The sequence below is a fragment of the Urocampus carinirostris genome, chromosome 2 (genome assembly GCF_059441175.1).
Source record: "Urocampus carinirostris isolate Australia breed hairy pipefish chromosome 2, RoL_Ucar_1.0, whole genome shotgun sequence".
In the NCBI taxonomy this organism is placed as follows: Eukaryota; Metazoa; Chordata; class Actinopteri; order Syngnathiformes; family Syngnathidae; genus Urocampus; species Urocampus carinirostris.
This window is the reverse complement of record NC_142350.1, coordinates 69325749-69350756: the sequence shown is the minus strand read 5'-3', so window position 1 is coordinate 69350756 and position 25008 is coordinate 69325749. Positions and strand designations below refer to the sequence as shown.

General features: G+C 43.1%; 1 protein-coding gene across 4 annotated transcripts in view; it reads left to right on the top strand.

The window, feature by feature from the left end:
• Positions 1-520: 520 nt before the first annotated feature.
• The window catches only part of syngap1b (synaptic Ras GTPase activating protein 1b), a 111247-nt gene continuing 86759 nt past the window's right edge, over positions 521-25008 (top strand). For all 4 annotated transcript variants that reach the window (XM_088327647.1, XM_088327646.1, XM_088327644.1 and 1 more), the window contains exons 1-3: positions 521-892; positions 19391-19629; positions 23428-23533. In XM_088327647.1, the coding sequence (XP_088183773.1) occupies positions 871-892; positions 19391-19629; positions 23428-23533 (367 nt within the window). In that variant the 5' untranslated portion in view covers positions 521-870. The remainder of the gene's footprint in view (positions 893-19390; positions 19630-23427; positions 23534-25008) is intronic.

The window sequence follows — 25008 nt, the reverse complement described above, 5'->3', positions numbered from 1 at the left end:
TCCGGCAAAACTAACATAAATGGGGACAGAAACAAAACGAAAATAAATTCAAACAGGTTGACAACATCAATCACATTCCTGTGCATGTTGAGAGATTCGTCAGCTGTGGTTTTAAGTTTTAAAATTCACTTTTTTTTTGCGGAGCACCAAAAGATTGTGCCTTACCGTTAGCAGCGCGCTGTAGACTGCCAACGGCATCCACCTTCCAGTCACAAGATCAAAAGCCAAACCAAACCTTACTCCATACCAGCAGGTGGCACTAAACTATCCAACATATTTCAGCAGGAATTTCAATAAAACAAAAGTTATTATGACACCCGTTACATATATTTCAGACTATTTACCATTTCTTCCCAAAACGTGATATTTATGAGCTAAATACGGTGCTAGTGACGTCATCATCAAGCGTTGGCGCACGCCCTTCCCGCTCGGATGCGGCAGCCAATCGCGTGCACCGCCCGGAACTCGGGTGGGTTTTCTACCCACGGCAGTTCGCGGTCTCACGCTCTCACCCCCTCCCTCCTCCCTCCCGCACTATTTTTTTAATGCGCCGAGAGGGCGCCAGGCGCTCTTTCCTGGATTTCTCTTCTTCCTAATGTTCTTTTTCTTGACATTTTTGGCGGTGACGCTCGTCAAGATGCCGATGCTAATCGCGGCGGACTGCTGGCATCTTCGGCGTCGTCCTCATCATCGTCGTCGGCTTCCATAAGGAGGAAGAAGCCGCCGCTGCCGCTGCCTCCGCCGCTTGCCTCCGCCGCCGCCGCCTCCGTTTTCTTCCCTTCCTTCGCCTTTCCCTCTCCGGGTGGCGGGGTGTGGGGGGAACGGACGCCGAGACCTGCCGCAGCAGCCCCCGCTCCATGCCGTCGGAACATGTCCTATGTTCCCATCCAAGGTGCGTTCCTCCATTGGTCGTCTTTCGTCGTCGTGGTTTCTTCTCCGTGAGGCGTTTGAACGCACCGGCGTAGCCGACAGGTGCGCGCGGACACGCGCACGCGCGCAGCGTGGCTCCATGCGGCATTTGTAGTGATGATGCGTTCGGGGGTTCGGATTTGCCAGTGCTCATGGGTGGGCAACCGTTTGGGGTGGTGGGCCACATCCGATTCAAAAAATCCGGAAAACCTATCATTTTGATTCCCCATTCATAAATAAATACAAACATGTCATATTTATTTCTATTTTATGTTTTTTTAAATGGATTGTTTCCATAAATTGGTTTTGAAACACTATATTAGGTCCCTGTTATAAATACTAAATTGGATATTTAGTTTCAAAGTATTTATCTCAGGGTATTTTAGTATTATTCCTGTAGTTTCACTGTATTTGGTAGTACTCCTGCAGTATATTACTATTTTTTATAGTATTATTTTTGTTGCACTGTATTTTTATAGCAAATCTATTAGTATGTCTGTTGTAGAATTAGTGTAGATGCATTTTGTAATAGTAGATTTGTAGTATTCCTGTCATAATATTGCAGAGTAACATTTTTTTTTAATTATAGTATTACTGCAGTGGTCTTTTGCAGTATTTCTGTAGAGGTATTTTTGAAAAATTTCCACAGTAGTATTTTTGTACAACTCTTGCAACATTTCTGATTTTAGGAGTATTTCTTTCGTATTTTTGTACTGTCACTGTTGTATATGTGAAGTACTTCGGTTGTAATATTTCTGTGGTAGTATTTCTGTATTGTAGTATTACTGTAGTAGTAATTTGCAGTATTGCTATAATATTTCTCTTTACAGTGTGAAGGCAACATAATATATTAGGGTCCGTGTTTTTAAGCCCCATTTGTCAGGACCAGAACGGAAACAGGACCCAATTGCGTTACGTTTCTCACAAGTTTTATTAAAGGAAAGAGGAAGGGCTGCGCCCACGATCCGGTTTTCGCTAGGAAGCATGTCGCTCTTGTACTCGGATTGTGATCCGAACACGGAAGTTGATATTCCGTAGCGTGCGATGGCGGTTTCAAGGATGGAAAAACAGGTCGATAGCCGGGACAGGAGAGCAAAAACGTGGTCGGGGTCAGAACGAGTCGTAAGTCGGGACGGGAGAGCAGATGTGGTCAGGATCAAAACGGATCGTAGCCGGAGACAGACAGGTGCAAAAACGGGACAGGCGGGAGTTAGGGTCGAAAAAGGCTTGCCTAGTGTTAACTGAGGTTCACAGACGGACTGACAGCAGGGGACCGGTAGGACTGGGTTCAAATAGTGACAGGGAGCCAATCAGAACCCGCGGCAGTTGGCGCCAAATGAGCGGGCACAGCTGAGTCGCATCAGTAATCATGACACTATTTTAGATATTTTGTAGTAATTTTGTATTATTTTTGTGGTAGTATTTTTGCTCTAGACACACAAAGGGACAATGAGGCACTGAGAAAAACAACTTTTTTCATCAGTTGTATTTTATTTACTATCATATACAACATCACTATATTCTAATCCTTTTCGTTTGGTGGGCCTGTAAAAACCTGACGGACCTCATGTGGCCCACGGGCCTTCGTTTGCCCACTCCCTAGCTTCTTCTTCAAATCGTCTTTATTATCATTGACGATTGATGATTGTTTACAACGCGATTAGACGTGGCACGCCAGAAGAATAAAAGACTTCAAATCAGGGGTCTCACACTCAATTGACTTGGGGGCCGCTTTAGCTAGGGTCTGCTTGAGATGGGGCCTAATTGGCTTTTAAACAGGAGCCGTTTTTAATTCAAAGATACGGGGGTGGGCAAACTACGGCTCGCCAAACAAATATAATGAAGATCTTTGTCCACGTTGTCCCTTCGTGTGTGTGAATCAAAAATACTATAAAATTGCCACAAAAACAAATACAAAAATGAGTGTTTAAAAACAGAGACCCAACATTATTCTGTCTTCATTTCGATCAAAAAAAATACTATAGTCCTGTAATACTACAACACAGAAATACGATTACAGAAATATTACCGGAATTCTAAAAAAGTGCGGCTACAGTAATGTTAAAAAAATACTTAAGATATACTACAAAAATACTAATATGGAAATGTTTCAAAGTACTTCTACAGGAATACTGCAAAAACACCACTATAATGAAAAGATACTGCTGCATAGACATTACAACAGGAAAACTATAAAATAGAACTACAGTAATATTAAAAGAATACTACACACACACATATATATATATATATACACTAAAAACATATTATGGAAATATTACAAAAATACAACAGCAGAAATACTACAAAATACTACAAAAAGAAGTACAGTAATACTATAAAAATACTCAACAAAATACCACAAAAATACAACTCACTACAAAATAGAACTACAGTAATCCTACTAAATATTACATATTTATTAAAAACATTATACCATGGAAATACGACAAAAATACTACTGCAGAAATGCTACAAAATACTTCAAAATAAAAGTACATTAATACTATAAAAATACTCAAAAATACCACAAAAATACAACTCAAATAATACTACAGAAAAAAAAGATGCCATGAACTGAAACGTGAGCACACAGACTAGCTGTAACTGATCAAAACATTAAAGGTGACACCGGACATACTAATGGGTGTGTCAAGACAACAAAACCATGAAATATTATTGCAGGATATGTTGGATTGCTAACTTGCTGTAAATGAACAAAACATAATTGTAGGACAACGTAGGACATCTTGTAACACAAACGAAACAAGAAAGTAAGACGACCATGAAACATTCCTACACATGGACAGAATAACGGTGCAATGATGACGAAATCGTGAAATATAAAGCTGGAACCCTAACCAGCTCTAACCGAACAAAAAATGAAAAGAAGACAATGCTTAATCGGTTTGAGTAATAACTGCAAATGAACAAAACAGGAAAGGAGGAGAACCTAACAACACATGGAAGGCAGATACAAAAAGTATTCCCACGCATGAACATAACAACATTGGGAGTGCCATGGCACAAAACCATGAAATGTAAAGACAGAACACTGACAAGCTCTAACTGAACAAAATATGAAAGGCGGATGACACTAGAAACATTCCCACGGATGAACAGACCTACTTTGGGAAAGCCGTGACACAAAACCGCGAAATGTAACGACGGAACACTGACCAGCTCTAACTTAACAAAACATGAAAGGAGGCCAACTATACATTGGAACTCAAACAACCTTAAATGGAACAAAACATGAAAAGCGGATGACACAGGAAACATTCCCACGCATGAACAGAACAACAAGGAGAGTGCAGTGACACAAAATTGCGAAATGTAAAGACGGCACACTGACTAGCTCTAACTGAACAAAACATGAAAGGTGGATGAGACTAAAAACATTCCCACGCTTGAACAGATCAATAATGGGAGTGCCGTGACACAAAACCGCGAAATGTAACGACGGAACACTGACTAGCTCAAACTGAACAAAACATGAAAGTCGGATGAGACTAGAAACATTCCCACGCAAGAACAGAACAACAATGGGAGTGCCGTGACACAAAATTGCGAAATGTAACGACGGAACACTGACTAGCTCTAAATGAACAAAACATAAAAGGAGCCCAACTATATATTGGAACTGAAACTAGCTTAAATGGAACAAAACATGAAAGGCGGGTGGCACAAGAAACAATCCCACTAATGAACAGAACAACAGTGGGAGTGCCGTACCACAGAATGTAAAGACGGAACACTGAACAAAACATGAAAGGCTGGTGGCACGAGAAACATTCCCATGCATGAACAGAACAACAATGGGTGTGCCGTGACACAAAACCGCGAAACGTAACGACGGAACACTGACCAGCTCTAACTGAACGTAACATGAAAGTAAGACTCGGCATGATGCGTGGCTCTACCAACAATTTGTGAATGTCCTCAAAGTAGGAAATGACGTTTACGGTCAATATTCCCGGTCTGAGATTGGGTCGGCGGTCGTCACGGTAACGAGAGCATCCGTCCGTCTCCTCTTCCGGTAACCGTGACGACGCCGGCCAAATCCGAGTTCCCGTCCGTCATCGGAAGGTGTCGTCTACGTTCGGGGGCGTGGCCATTGGCGTAGGGGGAGGGGCCGGCTGCCAGGAAGCGCAAAGCGTCGATCTTCTCCCCCCGGCCGCTCGCTATAGCGCCCCCGCAGGCACACGTGACGCGCTGCAGTGGTGAATCCCAAGAAAGTAAACAGTTATCATGGGACAAATGCTAGTCGGGTACGGAAGAACGATTTTGTTATATGTAGAAATAAATTTGTTTTGTTTTGTCCTTTATTTTGTTTTGATCTTGTCTTATTGTTGCGTTAGAGCTTATTAGCGTTCGAAAAGGTCCTGCATCGCCATCCTTCCATGTTTTGTTCAGTTAAACCAAGCTAGCCTTCCGACATATCCGGCATTGTCATCTTTTCATCTTTGGTTCTGTTAGAGCTGCTTTGTGTTCACATTTATTTTTAATCTTCTACCTTTCATGTTTTGTTTTGTTAGTTAGAATGCTCTTCAATATTTCCTGTTTCTTCCCCCCTTCCACGTTTTGTTCAGTTAAAATCTAGTTGGCCTTCCAACATATCTTGCATCGCTATTCTTTCATATTTTGTTCAGTTAGAAGTATTTTGTGATCCAACATGTCTAACATATACTTAATTTCATTTTCTGTTCGTGTCCCCATATTTCCTTTCTCTCTTTTACTTTTATATTTTGCTCAGTTGAATCTAGTTGGTATTCCAACATATTCCGCATTGTCTTCTTCTCTTAATGTTTTGTTCTGTTCTTGCAGATCCCGATCTTTCCATAGCAATTTGTTAAATGGTGTTTTTTCATGTTTTGTTCAGTTAGAGCAATCTTGTGTCCCACTTATACGACTTTGTCTTGTATTCATGTTTTGTTCAGTTAGATTTTGTTTGTTTTCCAATATATCCTGCATCTTCTGCCCTCCATGTTTTGTTCAGTCATAACCTAGTTGGTATTCCAACAAATCCTGCATCTTCCCACTTTTATGTTTTGTTCTGTTGGAGCTGGTTGGTGTCCCAGTACTTCCTGCATCTCCATCCCTCCATGATTTAATCTAGTTAGCCTTCCAACTTATCCTGCGGTTTTTCCCCTTTCATGTTTTGTTCTTCTTTAAAAATCCCAATCTTGCCTTTAACAATTTCATACTTAAGGAGGTGTTTCTACCCCATCTATCTGCTAGATAGATGTCTAGATAGATAGATGGATAGATAGATAGATAGATAATTGTCTAGATAGATGGATAGATAGATAGATAGATAGATAGATAGATATAAATAGATAGATACATGGCCAGATAGATGAAATGAAATGAAATGATCTGCATTTCTATAGCGCTTTTCAAGTCAAGACTTCCCAAAGCGCTTTACATTGTGCTTCACATTTCCCAATAGCGGCCGTGATCTGTGCAGCCATGTAAGGCGCTAACCTGCTTATTAGGGGTTCAGTGTCTTACCCAAGGACACTTCGACATGTAACACGGACAAGCCGGGATTCGAACTGGGATCCCTTAATCCTAAAACGATCGCTCTACCTCCTGAGCTACTGCCGCCCCGATAGATAGATAGATATAGAAAGATAGATACATGTCTAGATAGATAGATACATGTCTAGATAGATATAGATAGATATAGAAAGATAGATACATGTCTAGATAGATAGATACATGTCTAGATAGATATAGATAGATAGATACATGTCTAGATAGATATAGATAGATAGATACATGTCTAGATAGATAAATAGATGGATAGATGTCTAGACAGATAGATGGATAGATACATGTCTAGATAGATAAATAGATGGATAGATGTCTAGATAGATAGATAGATAGATATAAATAGATAGATACATGTCTAGATTGATAGATAGATAGTTATAGATAGATAGATACTCGTCCAAATAGATAGATAGATATAGAAAGATAGATACATGTCTAGATAGATAGATACATGTCTAGATAGATATAGATAGATAGATACATGTCTAGATAGATAGATACATGTCTAGATAGATATAGATAGATAGATACATGTCTAGATAGATAAATAGATGGATAGATGTCTAGACAGATAGATGGATAGATACATGTCTAGATAGATAAATAGATGGATAGATGTCTAGATAGATAGATAGATATAAATAGATAGATATATGTCTAGATTGATAGATAGATAGTTATAGATAGATAGATACATGTCCAAATAGATAGATAGATATAGAAAGATACATACATGTCTAGATAGATAGATACATGTCTAGATAGATATAGATAGATAGATACATGTCTAGATAGATAAATAGATAGATAGATGGGGGTTTTGGGGTTTTTAAGGGTTATTGTTCTATCTTCGTTATTCATTATCCATTATCCGTTATCGGTCAGTTCATAATACGCTACAAAGCCTAGGAGCCGGGACACTTACTCTCAGCCAAAAGGCCAAGCTAAGGTCCTAGCCCTAAAGCCTTGCTGCGATCATTGCGAATGCACCGTTCCCGGATGTACTGCAATACCGGGCCGATGCGTGGAGTGGACAGAGTAAGCTCTTATTCCATCTCTAAATAGATAGATATAGATAGATGTCTAGATAGCTGGATATAGATAGATGTCTAGATAGATGTATAGAGAGATAGATAGATAGACATAGATGTCTAGATAGATGTCTAGATAGATGTCTAGATAGATAGATGTCTAGATACATGTCTAGATAGATAGATACTCTATTCATCCCCGCAGGGAAATTTACACTCGAGCAGATTTTCCCAGAATTCCGTTGGGTTTTTAGGACAATTTGGAGCGGAGGTTTCCTCTCCTGCTCCGTCCTCGGGTCACTTTTCCGCTCCGGGGATTAAAGCGAGCGCCTCGTGGTGCGAGCCGAGCGATGGCCGCCTCCGCTTTGACTTTGCAAACTTTCAAAGTGACGAGAATCCGTAACGGCGGAGAACAAAACACGAAAGGCGCTGACTCGGCCGAACCGTCCGAGCGCTCTGTCCGCGTCGGTATCTTTTCACGACCTTCAATGTCGACCTTCGACTGTCCTGGTCCCGTAACGATCCTGTCCTGTTTTGTTCTGGTAGGCCCGCTCGGTGTTCTCACGTTAAACAGTTCTTCTATCCGGTTTGTTTCCCGCGTTGCATTTCTTTTGTGTTTTGCTGATTTAGAACTATCTTGTATTTTAACCCCTTATTGTTCCGGCATTTCTGCATCGTTTGACGATCCTTGTATCCCGTTCGTGTCGCACCATAGTTCCCTTTAAAATGTAAACAAACCCTTGAGATGATTTCCAATATGGCCGTTAGTCTCTGACCTTTCGATTGACGCCGCTCTCGACCGATTGCAAGCTTCTTCGCAGTCTAGAACCTATGAGAAAATAAACATGCCTAATGCATTATCGTGCGCAAGTATTGGAAAAAGAAGTCAAACATTTACAACTCTTTCACAATGTCTAAAAATGGGCCAAAGTCAAATACATGATTTCAGAGGTTTTAGAGCTGTAAACTGGTTGTCTCCAGATAAGATGCACATGCTACACTCATCAGGCGAGAATAAAAACCTGCTACTTCTGTGTGTTCCAACTTAGATTACTCAATCTTAGTAGCATTTGCAATGATTATTTCAGTTTGGGACAAAACGTTGAGAGTGTTCTCTTTGAAAAGAGACTAAAAGCGTCCATATTCTCCAAACGGTTCAACAACAGCATTCAATTGACTTTGGGTACGTCTCGGAATAGGATTTCAAGCAAATTTTACAGGATTGACGAGGGGTAAACCTTTACCGCATCTTCCTTCTTTCATGTTTTTTTCTGTTAGAGCTGGTTGGGGTTCAAACTTTAGGTAGCTATTATATCCAGTACGTTTCCTGTTGTATGTCTTGCTCATTTAGAGGTAGCTTCGGTCCAACATGTCCTGCTTCTTCTTACTTTCATGTTTTGTCCAGTTTGAGCTAGCTTTTCCCGTTTTGTCCAGTTTGAGCTAGCTTTCTTTAAATATATCCCACGTTTCTTCCTTTCCATGTTTTGTTCGGTCTCACGTATACCAAAAACATTTAGTTGGTATAACATGTTTTGCATTGTCATTCATTTTGTTCAGTTGGAGTTGGTTTGTCTCCGAGTATTCTGTTCATCCTCTTCCTTACATGTTTTTTTCCTGTAAGAGCTATTTTGTGTTTCAACATTTTCTGCATCTTTTATTACTTCCACGTTTTGTTTAAAGAAATCTGGTTGACATTACTGGCACGACCAGCACGCAGGGTAGACCCAATCGCGTAACGTTTTCTCACAATTTTATTGAAAGATCCGATGCTCACTGGTCACGGGAAGCAAGTCGCTCTCGTATTCAGATTATGATCCGAAAACGGAAGTGGATCTTCCGTAGCGAGTGATGGTGGAGTCAGGGACAGAAAAACGGGTCGGTAGCCGGGACTGGGAGAGCAAGGCGTGGTCGGGGTCGGAAACGAGTCGTAAGCCAGAACGGGAGAGTAGACGTAGTCGGGGACAAAAAGAGGTTGTAGGCCGGGACGGGAGAGCAGACGTGGTCAGGATCAAAACTGCTCGTAGCCGGAGACAGACAGGTGCAAAAACGGGACTGGTGGGAGTCAGTGTCAAAAAAGGCTTGCCTGTCCCTATTTAAACCCACTCCTATCTGACACCTGTTGTCAGTCCATCTGCCATCATTTACCACTAGGCAAGGCTTTTCCAACCCTGACTCCCACCTGTTTTTTCCTCCCATCTGTCCCCCAGCTTCGACCCATTTTTGATCCTGACCACGTCTACTCTCCCGTCTCGGCTTTCGATCTCTTTTTGTCCCCGACCACGTCTACCCTCCTTTCCTGGCTTAGGACTTGCTTCCGACACCGACCACATTTTTGCTCTCCTGTCCCTGCTACTGACCCGTTTTCCGTTCCCGACACCGCCATGGCTCGCCACGGACGTCCCACTTCAGAGCGACCTGCTTCCCGCCTCCAGCAATCACCGGATCGTGGACGCAACCCTTTCTCTTTTCTTTTAAACTTGTGAGAAAACGTTACGCAAGTGGGTCCTGTTTCCGCTCTGGTCTTTACAATGGGCACTCGTGGTACGGAGACACTCTACCGCAGCTTGAATCGTCCAAAGATGAAATCACATGAAAAGGACAATAGAACCCTGATAAAAGGAATTAAGTTATTGAATGAAGGAGTAAATCGCTGAAGGAAACTCAACACTATACGAAAAAAAATGAATAGACCGTCTAACAATGTCAAATCAGTTGAGTGGTCGGGATCATTTGGACAACTGTAAATTAAAAAAAAATGTCATTGTGTTATAATGAATGCTCTCGGCTGATATTCAGATATTTAGGCATACAGACAATTTAGATGTGGGGCTATATACAGAAGGCATAGCACATATCCAAAGAAAGCCTCAACCCTCATTGGAAAAAAACAATGTGTCAGGACCAAAACGGAAAAAGGACCCAATTGCGTAACGTTTACCACAAGTTTTATTGAAGGAAAGAGGAAGGGTAGCGCCAACGATCCGGTGTTCGCTGGACGCAGGACGCAAGTCGCTCTCCGATTGTGATCCGAACACGGATCGTGTGTAGCAAGCGATGGCGATGTCAGAGACGGAAAACTGGTCGGTAGCCGGGACTGGGAGAGCAAAGCGTGGTTGGGGTCGGAAATGAGTCGTAAGCCGGGACGGGAGAGCAGACGCGGTCGGGATCAAAACAGATCATAGCCGGAGACAAACAGGAGCAAAACAGGACAGGCGGTAATCAGGGTCGAAAAAGGCTTGCCTTGTATAAACAGAGGTTAGCAGAGGGACTGACAACAACTTTTACTTTGGTGCTTTTTTTTTGTCGTTTGTGATACTTCCAATATCTAAACAATGCTTTCCATAAACACAGAGTCACTTTTATTATTTGCATGAACAATATATAAACTTTGCAAGATCTTATCAGCACATGATTTTGTGATCACATGATTTGGGTCACCGTGGCGGTCGTCTTCTCAGACTTTCACGAAAAGTCATCCCTCTCTGCTTCCACAATGACGAAGGGATTACGTCATCTTTTAAAGAAAGAAAAAAAAAGCTCTGTTGAACTGTCTGGTACTCAGACCAAACTGCTTTACTACATCTATATTCACCATACGGGGCCACCTTCTAATCACAGTATAGAGCAGACATGGGACCAAGTCACACATGTGCAAGTCTCAAGTAAGTCTCAAGTCTTCACCTTCAAGTCCCAAGTAAGTCCCAAGTATTTTTTTCTTGGGCAAGTCAAGTCACAAGTCAAGTCCCGAGTCTTAGATTGCCAAGTCCAAGTCAAGTCACAAGTCATAAAAACAGCGACTCGAGTCGACTCGAGTCCAAGTCACTAAGTCTCAAGTCCCCATGTCTGGTATAGAGGAAGCAAGACTAGGAAGTGGGGCCTCCTCGATGTGTAGACTAAGATCTGATCAAAGCCACTTATCGTGATTTATCATGCTGAAATAATTCCCAGAGGCTTAATACTTACTGATGAGCTGCGCAAAACCCTTGACAATATTGTTTAGAAATAAAACAAAAACATTTTTTTGTCTTTTGGCACTCAACTTAACTGTCCGAATGATCTAATATTGGGCGGCGTTAGCTCAGGAGGTAGAGCGCTCGTCTTGGGATCAGGAAGTCGCAGGTTTGATTCCCGGCGCCGTGTTATATGTCGAAGTGTCCTTGGGCAAAACACTGAATCGCTAATGCCCCCAATAAGCAGGTTGCATGGCTGACTCCCTATTGGTGTGTGAGTGTGTGTACGAATGGGTAAGTGTGAAGCAGATTGTAAAGCGCTTTGGGAGCTCATCAGTGACTCGAAAAGCGCTATAGAAATGCGGACCATTTACTATTTATTGTTCGCCCTGGATCAGTAAAGTCACCTTTGAGTCGGCTCTACGAGCATCTCGGTAGTTGTACCCGTGCTCGCCTGAGCGACAGCATTCGGAGAACAGTCGGGGGGTGATGACTTTCGCAACCCACGCGTATCGCCGACGTTTGCCCCCGTGCGAAGAAAGCCAGCTCCGTCGATCTCGTTTAAAAGGCCCGGCCGTCGGATTCCGGCCCCGAAACGGCGTCGGAGCTGGAGGCGTAGTAAAGCTGGCGACGAAAGCGGTAGGGAGGAAATGAAGTGTGGAGCGTGTGGGAGTGAGTGAGTGAGTGAGGGAGTGAGTGGGAGGCCGAGAGCCAGGAAGCAGGACCGCGACGAGGCGGACCGGGACGCTATAACGGGAAATTTTGCCGTCCCAATCTAAAATTTTCATGCCTGCAGCCAAAGGAATAACCTCGTATATGCAAACATTAACAAGGGCGAACAGGAGTGACATCATGGTGCACATAGACATTGTGCACGCGTTTCACTTTTGACAATAAAGGGACACTGTGTGATGTCGGATCACTACTATTGTCCCCTGCCACCAAAGACGAATGCTGAAAAGCACAAGGAAGAATAAAAACCACAGAGACTCAAACTCAATTTACCTGGGGGCCGCTGGCACTGGCTAAGGTAGGGGCCCCATTATATTTTTAACAAGAAAAGCTTTGCTAAAACAGTTCAATACTCTCAAATATCATTATTTTTTATGAAACGTGAATAAAGAAATCAATCGATCGGGGATAAAAAAATAAGATGTGTCAAGACCAGAACGGAGACAGGACCCACTTGCGTATGTTTCTCTCAGTTTTATTGGGAAGCAGGTCGCTCAGAACGTGGCGAGCGATGCCGGTGTCGGGAGCGGAAAAAAACGGGGCGGTCGCCAGGACAGGAGAGCAAAAAACATGGTCGGGATCAGCAACGAGACAAAAGCCAGGAGAGGAGAGTAGACGTGGTCAAGATCAGACAACGCGTCAAAGCCTGTAAACAGACAGTAGCAAAAACAGGAGTGAGTCAGGGTCCAAAAGCTTGCATAGAGTAAACTGAGGTTCGCAGACGGACTGACAACAAATGTCGCACCATGGTGACAGATAGACGAGGGTTTAAGTAGTGACCGGGAGCCAATCGGGGGTCGTAAGCGAGTCGTAAGCTAGGAACGAGGGTAAACGTGGTCGGGGACAAAAAGAGATCGAAAACCGAGACGGGGGAATAGAAGTGGTCAGGAAAAAACAAAAACAAGTCAGAGCCAGGGGACAGACAGGAGCAAAAAAAGGGTCGGGAAAGAAACTGTCTATCTGTCTATCGCCTTTTGTCAGTCCGTCTGTGAACTTCAGTTAACACTAGGCAAGCCTTTTTCGACCCTGATTCCCACCTGTCCTGTTTTTTTGCTCCCGTCTGTCCCCCGGTTCCAACCTGTTTTTGATCCTGACCACGTCTACTCTCCCCCCCCGGCTTTCGACCTCTTTTTGTCCCCGACCACATCTACTCTCCTTTCCTTACGGCTCGCTTCCGACCCCGACCACGTTTTTGCTCTCCTGTCCCGGCTACTGGCACAGGTGGAGTATGTCGGTAATCATGACAAAAATGAAGGAACCGCATCCAGTTGCTGACTATTCAGTTCAATTTCCTCTTAAGACTTCTTTAACTTTGTAAACATGAATGGAACAGTGAATATGTACTGTTCTATACATGGTTTCTCTTGCCCCACTTCTTGCTTCTAAAAAAACGACCAAAAGATAAAAACCCAAAAGAGAACCACTGAGAAAAATGACCTAAAAATGAAAATCAATCCAAACATGACCGTAAAACAACCCTTCCTTAAATGAGTGGAAACCAGAAAACGACCCCAAAAAACGACCACAGAACGACTGAAAAATGACAAAAAACAAACCATTTCAATGAAAATCAATCCAAACGTGAATTTTACAGGAACGTTAAGGGGTTAATATTGCCAACATTCCCTTTCCTGCCCCCATGTAAACGTAGCCGATGTCATCAGGGACAACTGTTTGTGTCAAGACCAGAACGGAGACAGGACCCACTTGCGTTGCTTTTTTCACAAGTTTCATTGGAAGAAAGAGAAAGGGTTGCCCCCACGATCCGGCGTTCGCTCGTCAGGAAGCAGGTCGCCCTGGATGCAGAAGTGGAACTTCCGTGGCGAGCGATGGCGGTGTCGGGAGCGGAAAAAACGGGTCAGTCGCCGGGACAGGAGAGCAAAACGTGGTCGGAGTCGTGAGCGAGACGTAAGCCAGGAAAGCAGAGTAGACGTGGTAGGGGCCAAACAGAGGTGGAAAGCCGGGACGGGAGAGTAGACGTGGTCAGGATCAAGAACGGGTCGGAGCCAGGGGACAGACGGGAGCAAAGAAACGGGACAGGTGGGTGTCAGAGTCAAAAAAGGCTCGCCTAGTGTTAACTGAGGTTTGCAGATGGACTGACAGACAGGAGTGGGTACAAGTACTGATCAGGAGCCAATCAGAGTCACATCAGTTATTATGACAGTTTGTCTTGTAAACGTCATTCCAAATAGCTTCCCAAACATTACTTTCATTTTTGCTTGGGGTGCGCTCGGACCCAGAGAGGGTGTGTTTGATTTTAACACGGCCGGTCGGCATTGAGGACATCTCGTCCGGTCGTTGCTTCGGGTGCCGACAGATGCTCGCTAGCCTGCTAGCCCGTTAGCTCGCTTGCTAGCACTTGTTCTTCTCGCGCTTCGGAACACATTTTGTGCCTGAACAGAAGCGTTAGCGATTTGCTGCAAACGTGTCACTTTATCTGGCCATCGCTTCTTGTTTGCTGTTTTAGCCTTTTTGGGCCAATTTCTCTCATGTTCTTTCCTGGCCTATTGAGCTTTGGATAAGCCCCGACCCCTTTACTCACCGGGACAAAGATTGAAAATGAGGTGAAGAGCGCTAAGGCGCGTGTCACAGATATTTGTGTCAGGTTTTCAATGTAAATCTCTTGAATTTCTGTCTCAAGGTAATTAGCTTACCCTCAATGCGCCTGCTTTTCGGAAATTGACAACGTTTTTTCAGAATGTTTCGATTTTCCAAAGTTACACAAATTCCAAGAAACTCGTTGGGGTCGGCCCGACACATCCAAATTCCTGACTTGACAACGTATTCCATGCCAAGCAGAATGTTATTACTTGGCAGCCCAAGGGGTATTAATAATAACAACCGCTGACATTTCAACTTGGGAGTAACAAGCCTGGAAATTCCTGTTTTAAACTAATGTGTTCTCCTTATATCAAGCTTGACTCCAATAAACCACAACACGTGTTAGCTGAGCTGTAGCTTTCTTATGGTTCCTGCATTAGTGGCTCCGCCTTCAGTCCCTTATCCAATTAGAAGGCCCTGGGTGGGTAGCAGGGAGGGAAGGGGGTGAGTAGTAGCAAGAGGGATAAAGTTGGCTAAAATTGTCACAAGCCAGAAACGGAGACAGGACCCAATAGTGTTCGTTTTACTCAGTTTTATTGAGAAAGAGAGCAGTGCTTGCTTCCACGATACGATGATCGTCGGTCACGGGTAGCAGATAGCAGGAACGCGGAAGTGGAACTTCCGTGTCAAGCGAGGGTCGTCGTTGGCAGCGAAAAAAACTGATCGAAGGCCGGGGCGGAAGAGCAAAACCAGAAACGGGTCCAGAAAAGAGGTCGGCAACAGGTATCAGGCAGGAAACAGGGCAGGATAGAGTCAGAGAGTCACAAAAGCTTGCCTAGCTGAGAGCATAGGTTCGCAGACGGTCTGACAGCTTCCTCTTAGAAGACGGGGGTTTGAAAAGAGTCAGGGAACCCATCAGCGATCAGGGCTGTTGGCGCCAACGGGGCAGTCTCAGGTGAACCGAATCAGCAAACATGACAAAAATAACCCTAACCCTAAGCCTAAATAATCGTCCCGTCTGATAATAAAAAAATGCTGATACCGATATCAGTCAAATTCCCAAATATCGGTCGACCTTTATCAATAATCTAGATACTGTACGTAGATGGTTTTGCCTACCAATACTAAATAGGGATTTGAAAATTTTGCATCGGGGAGGTTTACATTAGCGCTTCCTCCACATGGTTCATGCCAACTTCACGCTACATGCTAGCGCGTATATTTAGCAACGAAGGATGCAGAGAAGATCAACGCCAAGACCAGCCCGTCCCCGCTATTTCGCGGATGGCGGCGTTGCTATGGGAACAAGACCCCCAAAAGTCTTCTCCTATCCGTTTAACCCCACCCCCCTCCCTCCGTCTCCCTCACGCCATCATCCCCTCTTCCCTCTTTTCCTGGTCGGCCTTTTCCCGGGCCGCCCACTCTCCTCTTTCGCATCCCTAAAGCTCCCGACTCGCCCCCGTCTCTCCTCGCCTCTTCTTCCATTCCGTTCTTTTGCGGGTTGTCATGGCGACAGGATGGGGGCGAGAGAGAGAGAGAGAGAAAGAGAGAGTGGGCGCTATCGGAAGTGATGTCACTCGGCCGCTAACCCGATTTCCTGTGCGTGATCCGAGGACGGTGACAACAACGTGGTAGCGCCGCCATCTACTGGACGGACGGCGCATAGCATCAGAAGCGCATTTCCTGTTGACTCTTTCAGTGTAAGAGAGCTACCAAAATAAAACAAGTCAACAGGATTTCTTCCTTTTCCTTCCTTCTTTATTGTCAAGACTACAGCCGCAGCTAACAATTAGACTTTTTAATCTTTCCTTCAAATATTCCTCTTTTGAAGATCATTGGAGACGGGTCCTGTGACTGGTGGGAGTTTCTAATTGGTTGATTTGCCACAGTTGCCATGGCGCCCAATTGGCCCTGCCCGTGTGGCGCCGGCTGCAGCTCCTTAACAGATTGGCTTTCTATCTATTTTAAGTTGAGGGCTGTCACTCTCCGTTTGTCAGTCCGTCAACAACCCTCTGCCCCACATGACATGGGTTTGGACTCAGTCCTGTCCCTGTTGGTATTGCCTGTACAGTATTGTTCCAGTTTATTTTGTCCTGTTTAATATCGGTTTTCAGTTTCGTTTCCGTCTATTATTGTCCTGTTTATGATTTTCTCCAGTTTTATTCCCGTCTAGTTTGTCCTGTTTATTTTCGATATCCCGATTCATTAGCTATCCTGTCTGTCCCGTCCTGTCCGGTATCGACCCCATCCGTCCGATATCAACTCAGGCAAATGGAATCAATTTGGTCGGTCTCTGGCTTCCTGTCTTTCCACGCCAGACCGGCTGGCTAACGTGCATGACTCCCTATTTCCCGTAAAATAAAAGGCTTGTGTGAGAACCTCACGCGTTTGGGTCCTGATCCTTGTTCTGGTCCATGACATTATTATAATAATTGTTGAGAAAAACTTTCATTCGGACACACGATAAAATGAGCCCCTGGCCCGGATCATGGTGCACATCTCCACACATCATTTTCTTCTGATTCCAAATGAACTGTCTCAAAACTTTATGATACAGCTGGAGCCTGGTCTCGAACCGGGGACCTTTTACATGATAGGCAAATGTGCTAACCGCTGCACTACGGAAACATAAAACTTACCAGCAGATTGCTGGTTTAGAGATTTGAGATAAAATGCGACTCCTCAATGTTCTCTGGTTGATTAAAGTGGGGCTTGGCTTTGGCGACATCCAGTGGACATATTTAAAATTGCAAGCCATTCTCTCGTGCTTCTTGTGAGTTCTGCGCACGTGGCCGGGTGGAATTTATAACTGGCGTCCGGAAGCAGTCGAAACGCAGTCGGCGGCCGTTTTGAGGCGGTGTTAGGAAATGATGATCTGACTCCATTAACCGAACACAACTTACATTCGCCTAACAATGCATGCTCGTTTCTTGATGGAAAAATGAACAAGAGACCGGCATTTGCACACGGGGGCAGATTTAATTTCTTAGATAATTTAACTAAGTGAACTCAATCGAATTAGCCGAATTAGCGTCGCTCGAGTCTCCGTCGAGCCTCGTCTCTCGATCTTCTGGCTTTCTTCCTCTGCCCACGTTTTTTTTTCGCAAGCTGGTGTGCCGGCTCCCCCCACGTGGGGTCCACCCCTTCGCCCCGATGTCTGGAGAAACTCAAAACAACACTGAGCGTTTATCAAAACAATGCCTGACGTCCTTTGCAATGTTCCCTCTAATTATCTACGTGTCTGAGCGTTCACACAAAGTGGGTGAGCAAGGCTTGAAACAACAGTGAGCAACCATAATCCCTAGTGTGGCAACTAAATCATTATCAAACATGTCCAAAACTTGACATCACGTTACATTTTGCTGAGTTTCCGGCAATGCAAAATGATTTTTCTCTTTTGAATGAATTGACTCATGTACTATTGTAAAGGTTTTACGGCCTACAAACGTCGTTTGTTTTTACAATTCTTTCACAAGATTTCCATTTTTTTTTCTGGTCTCTTTTGTCGCATAATATTAACATTTTTGTGGGCTTATTGTGTCGGTTGCACGATACACAACTGTATTTAATCCCATTTTTGAGTGGAAGTACAATGTTGGCAACAAGATTGACTTGGTATCATTGGAAATGATTTGAATGCAACACAAACTTTTTCTTCTTTTTCCCAAAATTTGATTCCAGTTTTTTTCCATTTTTTTTCATTCCTTTAAAGAAAATCTCATTGTGTTTATTTTTTCCGAGCTGTTACTTTTTTATTTTTGTTCTCTATTAACTTGTTTTCTTTGTTTCTTTCTTTTCTTTTTTTCTGGCTTTTTTTTTCTGAATTTTTCTTTCTTTTTTCTCTTCCTTTAGTTTCTTTTTTTTCTCAGCTTTTCACTAATTTTTCATTTTGGTATTTTTTTTCTTTGTTGTTCTATTCCCCCTTCCTTTAAGTCATTTTGTGCATCATTTTACATCATATTTGGTCATATAGGGATGAAAGAAGCAAAAACAACCTGAAGAGCCGTTTGAGACCCGAAAGAGCCGGTTCCTTTTAGTGAGCCGAGCCAAAGAAGCCGGTTCTCGAAAAACTCTACTGACTTCACTCAACTTCGTTCTACCGCATTTAATAATAATAATAATAATTTCCTTTGTATTGTCATTCTTTGTAACAATATACACAGAACGAAATGTCGATACACCTGACCCGTTGTAGCGAGCCGATGCAGCCGCAGCCAACAGAGGGCGCCGCCATTATACCAATTAGGTATGTCTCGGCCGAGGCGCGAACCAGCGACCTCCCAGTCTCAAAGCGGGCACACTACCATCTAGAACACAACGTCAGGGGAACCCGTGTATTTTGACCTTCATGCACTGTAATTTTGACTTAATTAGCAATTTTGAGCCCTGATTTTTGTGAGCTGGCTAGATTTTCTTGTGCGCAGAAAAGCTCTGGGAAGTGCGCAATTGCGCACACACGCAGCCTAGAGGGAACATTGGTCCTTTGTCAGAGTCCTGTTATCAAAATTCCCCAGCCAAAACATTCCGAATTCGGAACAGCGGGACCTGGAGCCCACTCAGTGAACATCTTCATTGCACTCGATTAATGTAACTTGTATTTAACCGTCTAAAATCCTTTGTAGTCAAATGTATCAAATCCTTCAGCGGCCATTTTGTTTCTCTTTTCAGATGCAAGGTGTGCCGCCCCCCCGTCCTACCAGTACCCCCATCAACGCCATCCGCTCCAGCAGCAGCGTTCCCAGCAGGTCCTGGCCTTCCACGCTGCCCCCCCCTCCTACGTCCGACGCCCGTCCTACCAGCATCCGGCCTACGAGCGTCCGTCCTACCGCCATCCGTCCGATCAGCGCTGGGACGCCCGACTGCGCGTGAGCCCCGCCAAGCCCTTCCACATGTTGGACCAGGAAGAGGTAGAAAATACCCCCTGTAGAGCTCAGGGTTCCTACGAATGATGGCTTTCCTTACCTTTCATGTTCTGTACTCTCTCGTCGCCCGTTCTGGTGCTTTATTTAGAATGTAGCACTTTGATGTTTTCAAGATGTGACGTCACAAAGAGTTGCTGAGAGTACTTGCAGGCCCTTACCGCTTTCTTTCATGTTTATTTCTTTCTGTACCTCGTTTCATCATCGCCATCATAAATTTGGTCGAGAAAATACACAACATTTTGGCCCGGCCATCTCAACAATGCTTTTATTATGGTCTACCTCTCATGTTTTGTTCAGTTACAGCCAGTTTAGAGTCCTGAAATTATGGGTCTTTTTGCCTAGGCACTCTCTTCCTTTCATGTTCTGTTGGATTTAGTCTTCTTACACATATACTGCAGTGTCCTACTTTCATGTTTTGTTCTGTCAAAAATGGTTTGTATTTTAGCATTCAATTTCATGGTCTGTTTGCCATGCACTGTTATCCTGCCCACAAGGCTTCTTGTGCCGTCTTACTTTCATGTTTTGTTTAGTGAGTGTCCACCATCAGGTTTCACGGTCTTGTTGTCTTGCCACTCCATTGTACATATTCTGTGTTTTCTTACTTTCATGTTTTGTTCAGTCAGAGTAAGTTATGTTTGGTTCTGTTGTTGTAAGTTTTTACACTTAAAGCCTTTATTTCATGGTCTGGTCGTCATGGCACTGTTGTCCTGCCCACATGTGTGAAAGGTTTTCCGTGCCCTCTTACTTTCATGTTTTGTTTAGTTAGTATCCAACATCAGGTTTCACAGTCTTGTTGTCTTGGCACTCTCATGATTGTTCTTTCAACTTGTAAGTACATATTCGTTGTTTTCTTACTTTCATGTTTTGTTCAGCCAGAGTAAGTTAGTGTTGCAGCAAATCCCGTCTTGTGTCCTTTCATGTTTGGTTCTGTTGTTGGAAGTTTTTACACTTAAAGCCTTTATTTCATGGTCTGGTCGTCATGGCAATGTTGTCCTGCCCACGTGTGTAAAAGGTTTCCTGTGCCCTCTTACTTTCATGTTTTGTTTAGTTAGTATCCAACATCAGGTTTCAAGCTCTTGTTGTCTTGGCACTCTCATGATGGTTCTTTCAACTTGTAAGTACAAATTCGGTGTTTTCTTACTTTCATGTTTTGTTCAGCCAGAGTAAGTTAGTGTTGCAGCAAATCCTGTCTTGTGTCCTTTCATGTTTGGTTCTGTTGTTGGAAGTTTTTACTCTTAAAGCCTTTATTTCATGGTCTGGTCGTCACGGCTCTGCTTTACAGTGTGCTTCACACTTACCCATTTATGCAGTCTTACCAGGTTGTAATTATGAGTAGTGAAATAGGACCAGTCGACACTTTTCTTTTTTCTCTCTCTCTCTTTTTCCTTTTCTCTCTCTTTCTACCTTTCACAATTTCTCTCCTTAGCTGTTTCTATTTTTTCTGTCTTTCTTTTCTCTCTTTTTCTCTTTCACTCTCTCTAACTCTAACATTTCTTCTTTCTCTTTGTCTCTCTCATCTCTCTCGCTCTGCTTCTCTTCTCTATATTTCTCTCTTTGTCTCTCTTTCAGGTTTTGTTCCGTTAGAGTTTGTTGTGTAGGAGCATTGTGTGGCTCAATCCGCATGTGAATATGTTTCCCGGGGTCCATCTACTTTCATGTTTGATTCAGTTTGAGCTAATTAGAGCGAGTGTTCCGGCATGTCTTTCGTCGTATTCCTTTCATGTTTTGTTCTGTTGGTTATTCATATTTGGAACATCGTGTGGTCATCTGATACACGCACGCGTATGTTTCCGTGGGTCGAAGTGCTTTCGTGTTTTTCTCAGTCAGCTTTAGTTTTTCTGCTCCAACATATCCTGCTTTGTCATCTTTTCATGTTTTGTTTATTTAGTCGATGTTTCCTCTTTGGTGACTTTGAATTTGAGTGAACTTTCTTTTTCTGTTACCTTACAGGATAGTCAACCAATCGTTTTTCCGTAAATTCATTTTGCTGCTCCTAAAATCTTAAATTGCGTCTACAGGAATGAAAGTGTAAGAAAATGAACCTGGTTGTGACTAAAAGAGAGCAAACAACAAACATGGAGGCGTTTTAAATGGATGGTTTTTGTCATTTTTTCCCGTTGCTGCCAGCAGGGCGGCGGCAGCCCCCCGCCGCCCGTGACCTGCCACACGGGGCACCCCCGCCGTGAGAATTGAGCTTCCAGGTGTTTCCTTTCCCTTTCCCGGCGGGAGGTCTCGTCAGACCGCGTCGGGTGCCGGACGGGGCTTCGCGATTCAAGCGGGAAAAAAAATGCAAAGACGACAAGGAAAAGTGGGCTCCCCCTGGTGGTCGCGTGGTCCTGCCACATTTGATTAAGAAAGCTGGTGCATCCTAAATTGGCGGCCATTTTGCCTAAGCTGGTTTAAAACCACAAGTGCAAGATAAATGCAATTTTTCAGTGATGGCTTTCCTCACCTTTCATGTTCTGTACTCTCTGTACTCTCTCGTCGCCCGTTTCGGTGCTTTATTTAGAATGAAGCACTTTGATGTTTTCAAGATGTGACGTCACAAAGAGTTGCTGAGAGTACTTGCAGGTCCTTACCGCTTTCTTTCATGTTTATTTCTGTCTGCACCTCGTTTCATCGTCGCCATCATAAATTTGGTCGGGTGAATACACTCCGTTTTGGCCCGGCCATCTGAACAACGCTGTTTTTATTGTAACCTTGTTATGGTCTACCTCTCATGTTTTGTTCTGTTAGAGCCAGTTTAGAATCCTAGACACTCTAATAGTTGTTCAACAGCTGATTACATATCGTGTGTCGTCTTACTTTCATGTTCTGTTGGACTATGCTGCAGTGTTCTACTTTAATGTTTTGTTCTTTCAAAAGTGGTTTGTATTTTAACATTAAATTTCACGATCTGTTTGTTATGGCACTGTTGTTCCGTCCATATGTATAAAAGATTTCATGTTTTGTTCAGTTAGTATCAAACATCAGGTTTCACGGTCTTGTTGTCTTGCCACTCTCATGATTGTTCCATTGTACATTTTCGGTGTTTCATTTCTTTCATGTTTTGTTCAGTCAGAGCAAGTTAGTGTCGCAGCAAATCCCATCTTGTGTCCTTTCATGTTTGGTTCTGTTGTTAGAAGTATTTACACTTAAAGCCTTTATTTCATGGTCTGGTTATCATGGCACTATTGTTGTCCTGCCCACATGTGTGAAAGGTTTCCTCTGCCGTCTTACTTTTCATGTTTTGTTCAGTTAGTATCCAAGTATCTTGTCTTATACTCTCATTATTGTTCTATCAGGATGCAAGTACATATCCTGTGTTGTCTTCCTTTCATGTTTATTTCTGTTAGAAGTAGTTAGTACTCCAACGTTTTAATTCATGGTCTGGTCATCATGACCTTGTCGTCCTTCTGTCAACATGTGAGTATGTATCATGCATTTTCTCACTTTTATGTTTTGTTTTGTTATACTCAGTCCTTCCACATATCCGGATGTGGCTCCTTCAATGTTTTGTTTAGTTAGTGTCCTACATGTTATGTCATAATTCCTCTGGCTCGGCACTCTTGTTGTTGTTCTATCAACGTGTGGGTGCATATCCTATTTCGTGTCCTTTCATGTCTTGTTCAGTTAGAGCTACTAAGTGTTCCAACATATCCTTTGTGAGAAGGAGTCAGTACGGGTTATATTTCATTGTCTGGTCGTCATGACACTGTAGTCGTTCTGTCCACTCGTGTGTAAGTTTCCTTTGTTTTTCCCTTTCATGTTTTGTTCAGCGTGTGTTTTCTTGTTTTATGACAGGTCCATCCCTTGCTGATGCGCGAGAGGCGCTCCGAGTCGCACCGGACCAAGCTTCTTCGCCGCACGGTCAGCGTTCCCGTTGAGGGCCGCGGACCCCCTGAAACCGGTAAGCGCGCTGTGTCCCCCTAAAACCGGGGGTGTCCAACTCGCTTTAGCTGGGGGCCACACATGCAGGGAAAAAAAATCTGACGGGGCCGGACTAGTAGGTTTAAGAGAAAGAAGAGCAAGAAAAAGAAATAAATAGAGAGAGTGCAAAGGAGAAATGGAGAAAACATGGAGAAAAAAGTCACAAAAAAAGAAAGGGAGCAAGAGAGAAAAATAGAGAAGAAAAGACTATTAATAGGTCGCTTTTGTCAAAAGGGCCATAAACCTGTCAGGTTTTCAGTGTTTCCCGTATCATTTTTGAAAACCCTGGTGGGTGGAGAGTCCGGGGGCATGGCCAGGGGTGTGACTGCCTGGCTAGCCATAAGTTTGAGACCCTGGCGGAGACCAACGAGACCCCGGTGGCCTGCCGTTGTTTTTACATGGTATGGGGAACCCTGGCTTTTATTGTTTTAAGACCCCAAATCCCTTACATTTCTGGCATTCCAAAGGGATGACGTCACCACATTCCTGAAATTTCAAACAGTCCTAAAATACCTTGATGAAAAATGATGGGTTATAAGTCATTCATAAATAGATAGATAGATAGATAGATAGATAGATACTTTATTCATCCCCGAAGGGAAATTCACTTTTCCAGCAGCATCCCTGAGCTGAGAACAATGGAAAATAACACGGGAGCTGCTGGAGTGGCTGCCATTCGTGACGGCGCCGGAGAAACGATTCAATTTGAATCATGTACAAACAAACAAACAATTGAATCATGTACAAACAAACAAACAAAATATTTATGTTTCAATAAGTGGAGTGTTAATAAAATGGGGGGAAAAGAATTTCTGATACTGATATAACCAGGTAAAACTAATTTTAAGTTACCTGTCCAAAAGAATGTTGTGCCATCTCACCTTTCCCACTCTCTCTCCTGCAGTTATTATGTTAGCCCTTTGAGACTCCTTGTGATTAAGGGCGTCACAAATAAAACATGACTTGACATTTAAAAACTTCGGCAAAATAAGTCTAGTTTCCCAACCATTGGCTTTTGAAATGAAATATTTGAATAAAAGCAAAATGTTCTCAATTCACTGGCTTGTAATTTGGCTAATCTTACGTAACAATTCTCTCGTTTTTCTGGAAATATTTTAAAATGAAAACATGAGAAAAAAAATTAAATGTCCAAAATTACAAATGTACTAAAAACAATAAAATAAAAATGATATTTAAAGCGTTGTCTTTTTCAGTTTTATTTGAATTTAAAGTAGAAATAATATAATGAATGCATAAAATTATTTATAATTTACTCATTTAACCATATAATTAACCTTTAAAAACTTAAAAATATTGCAATCGATATGACAGGTCATAAATTATTCATCATTCATAAATATGATAGTTCATAAATAGTTTGTAATTCATGAACATAGCAGGTCATACATTATTCAGAATTTATATGACAGGTACAAATCATTCCTAATTCTTAAA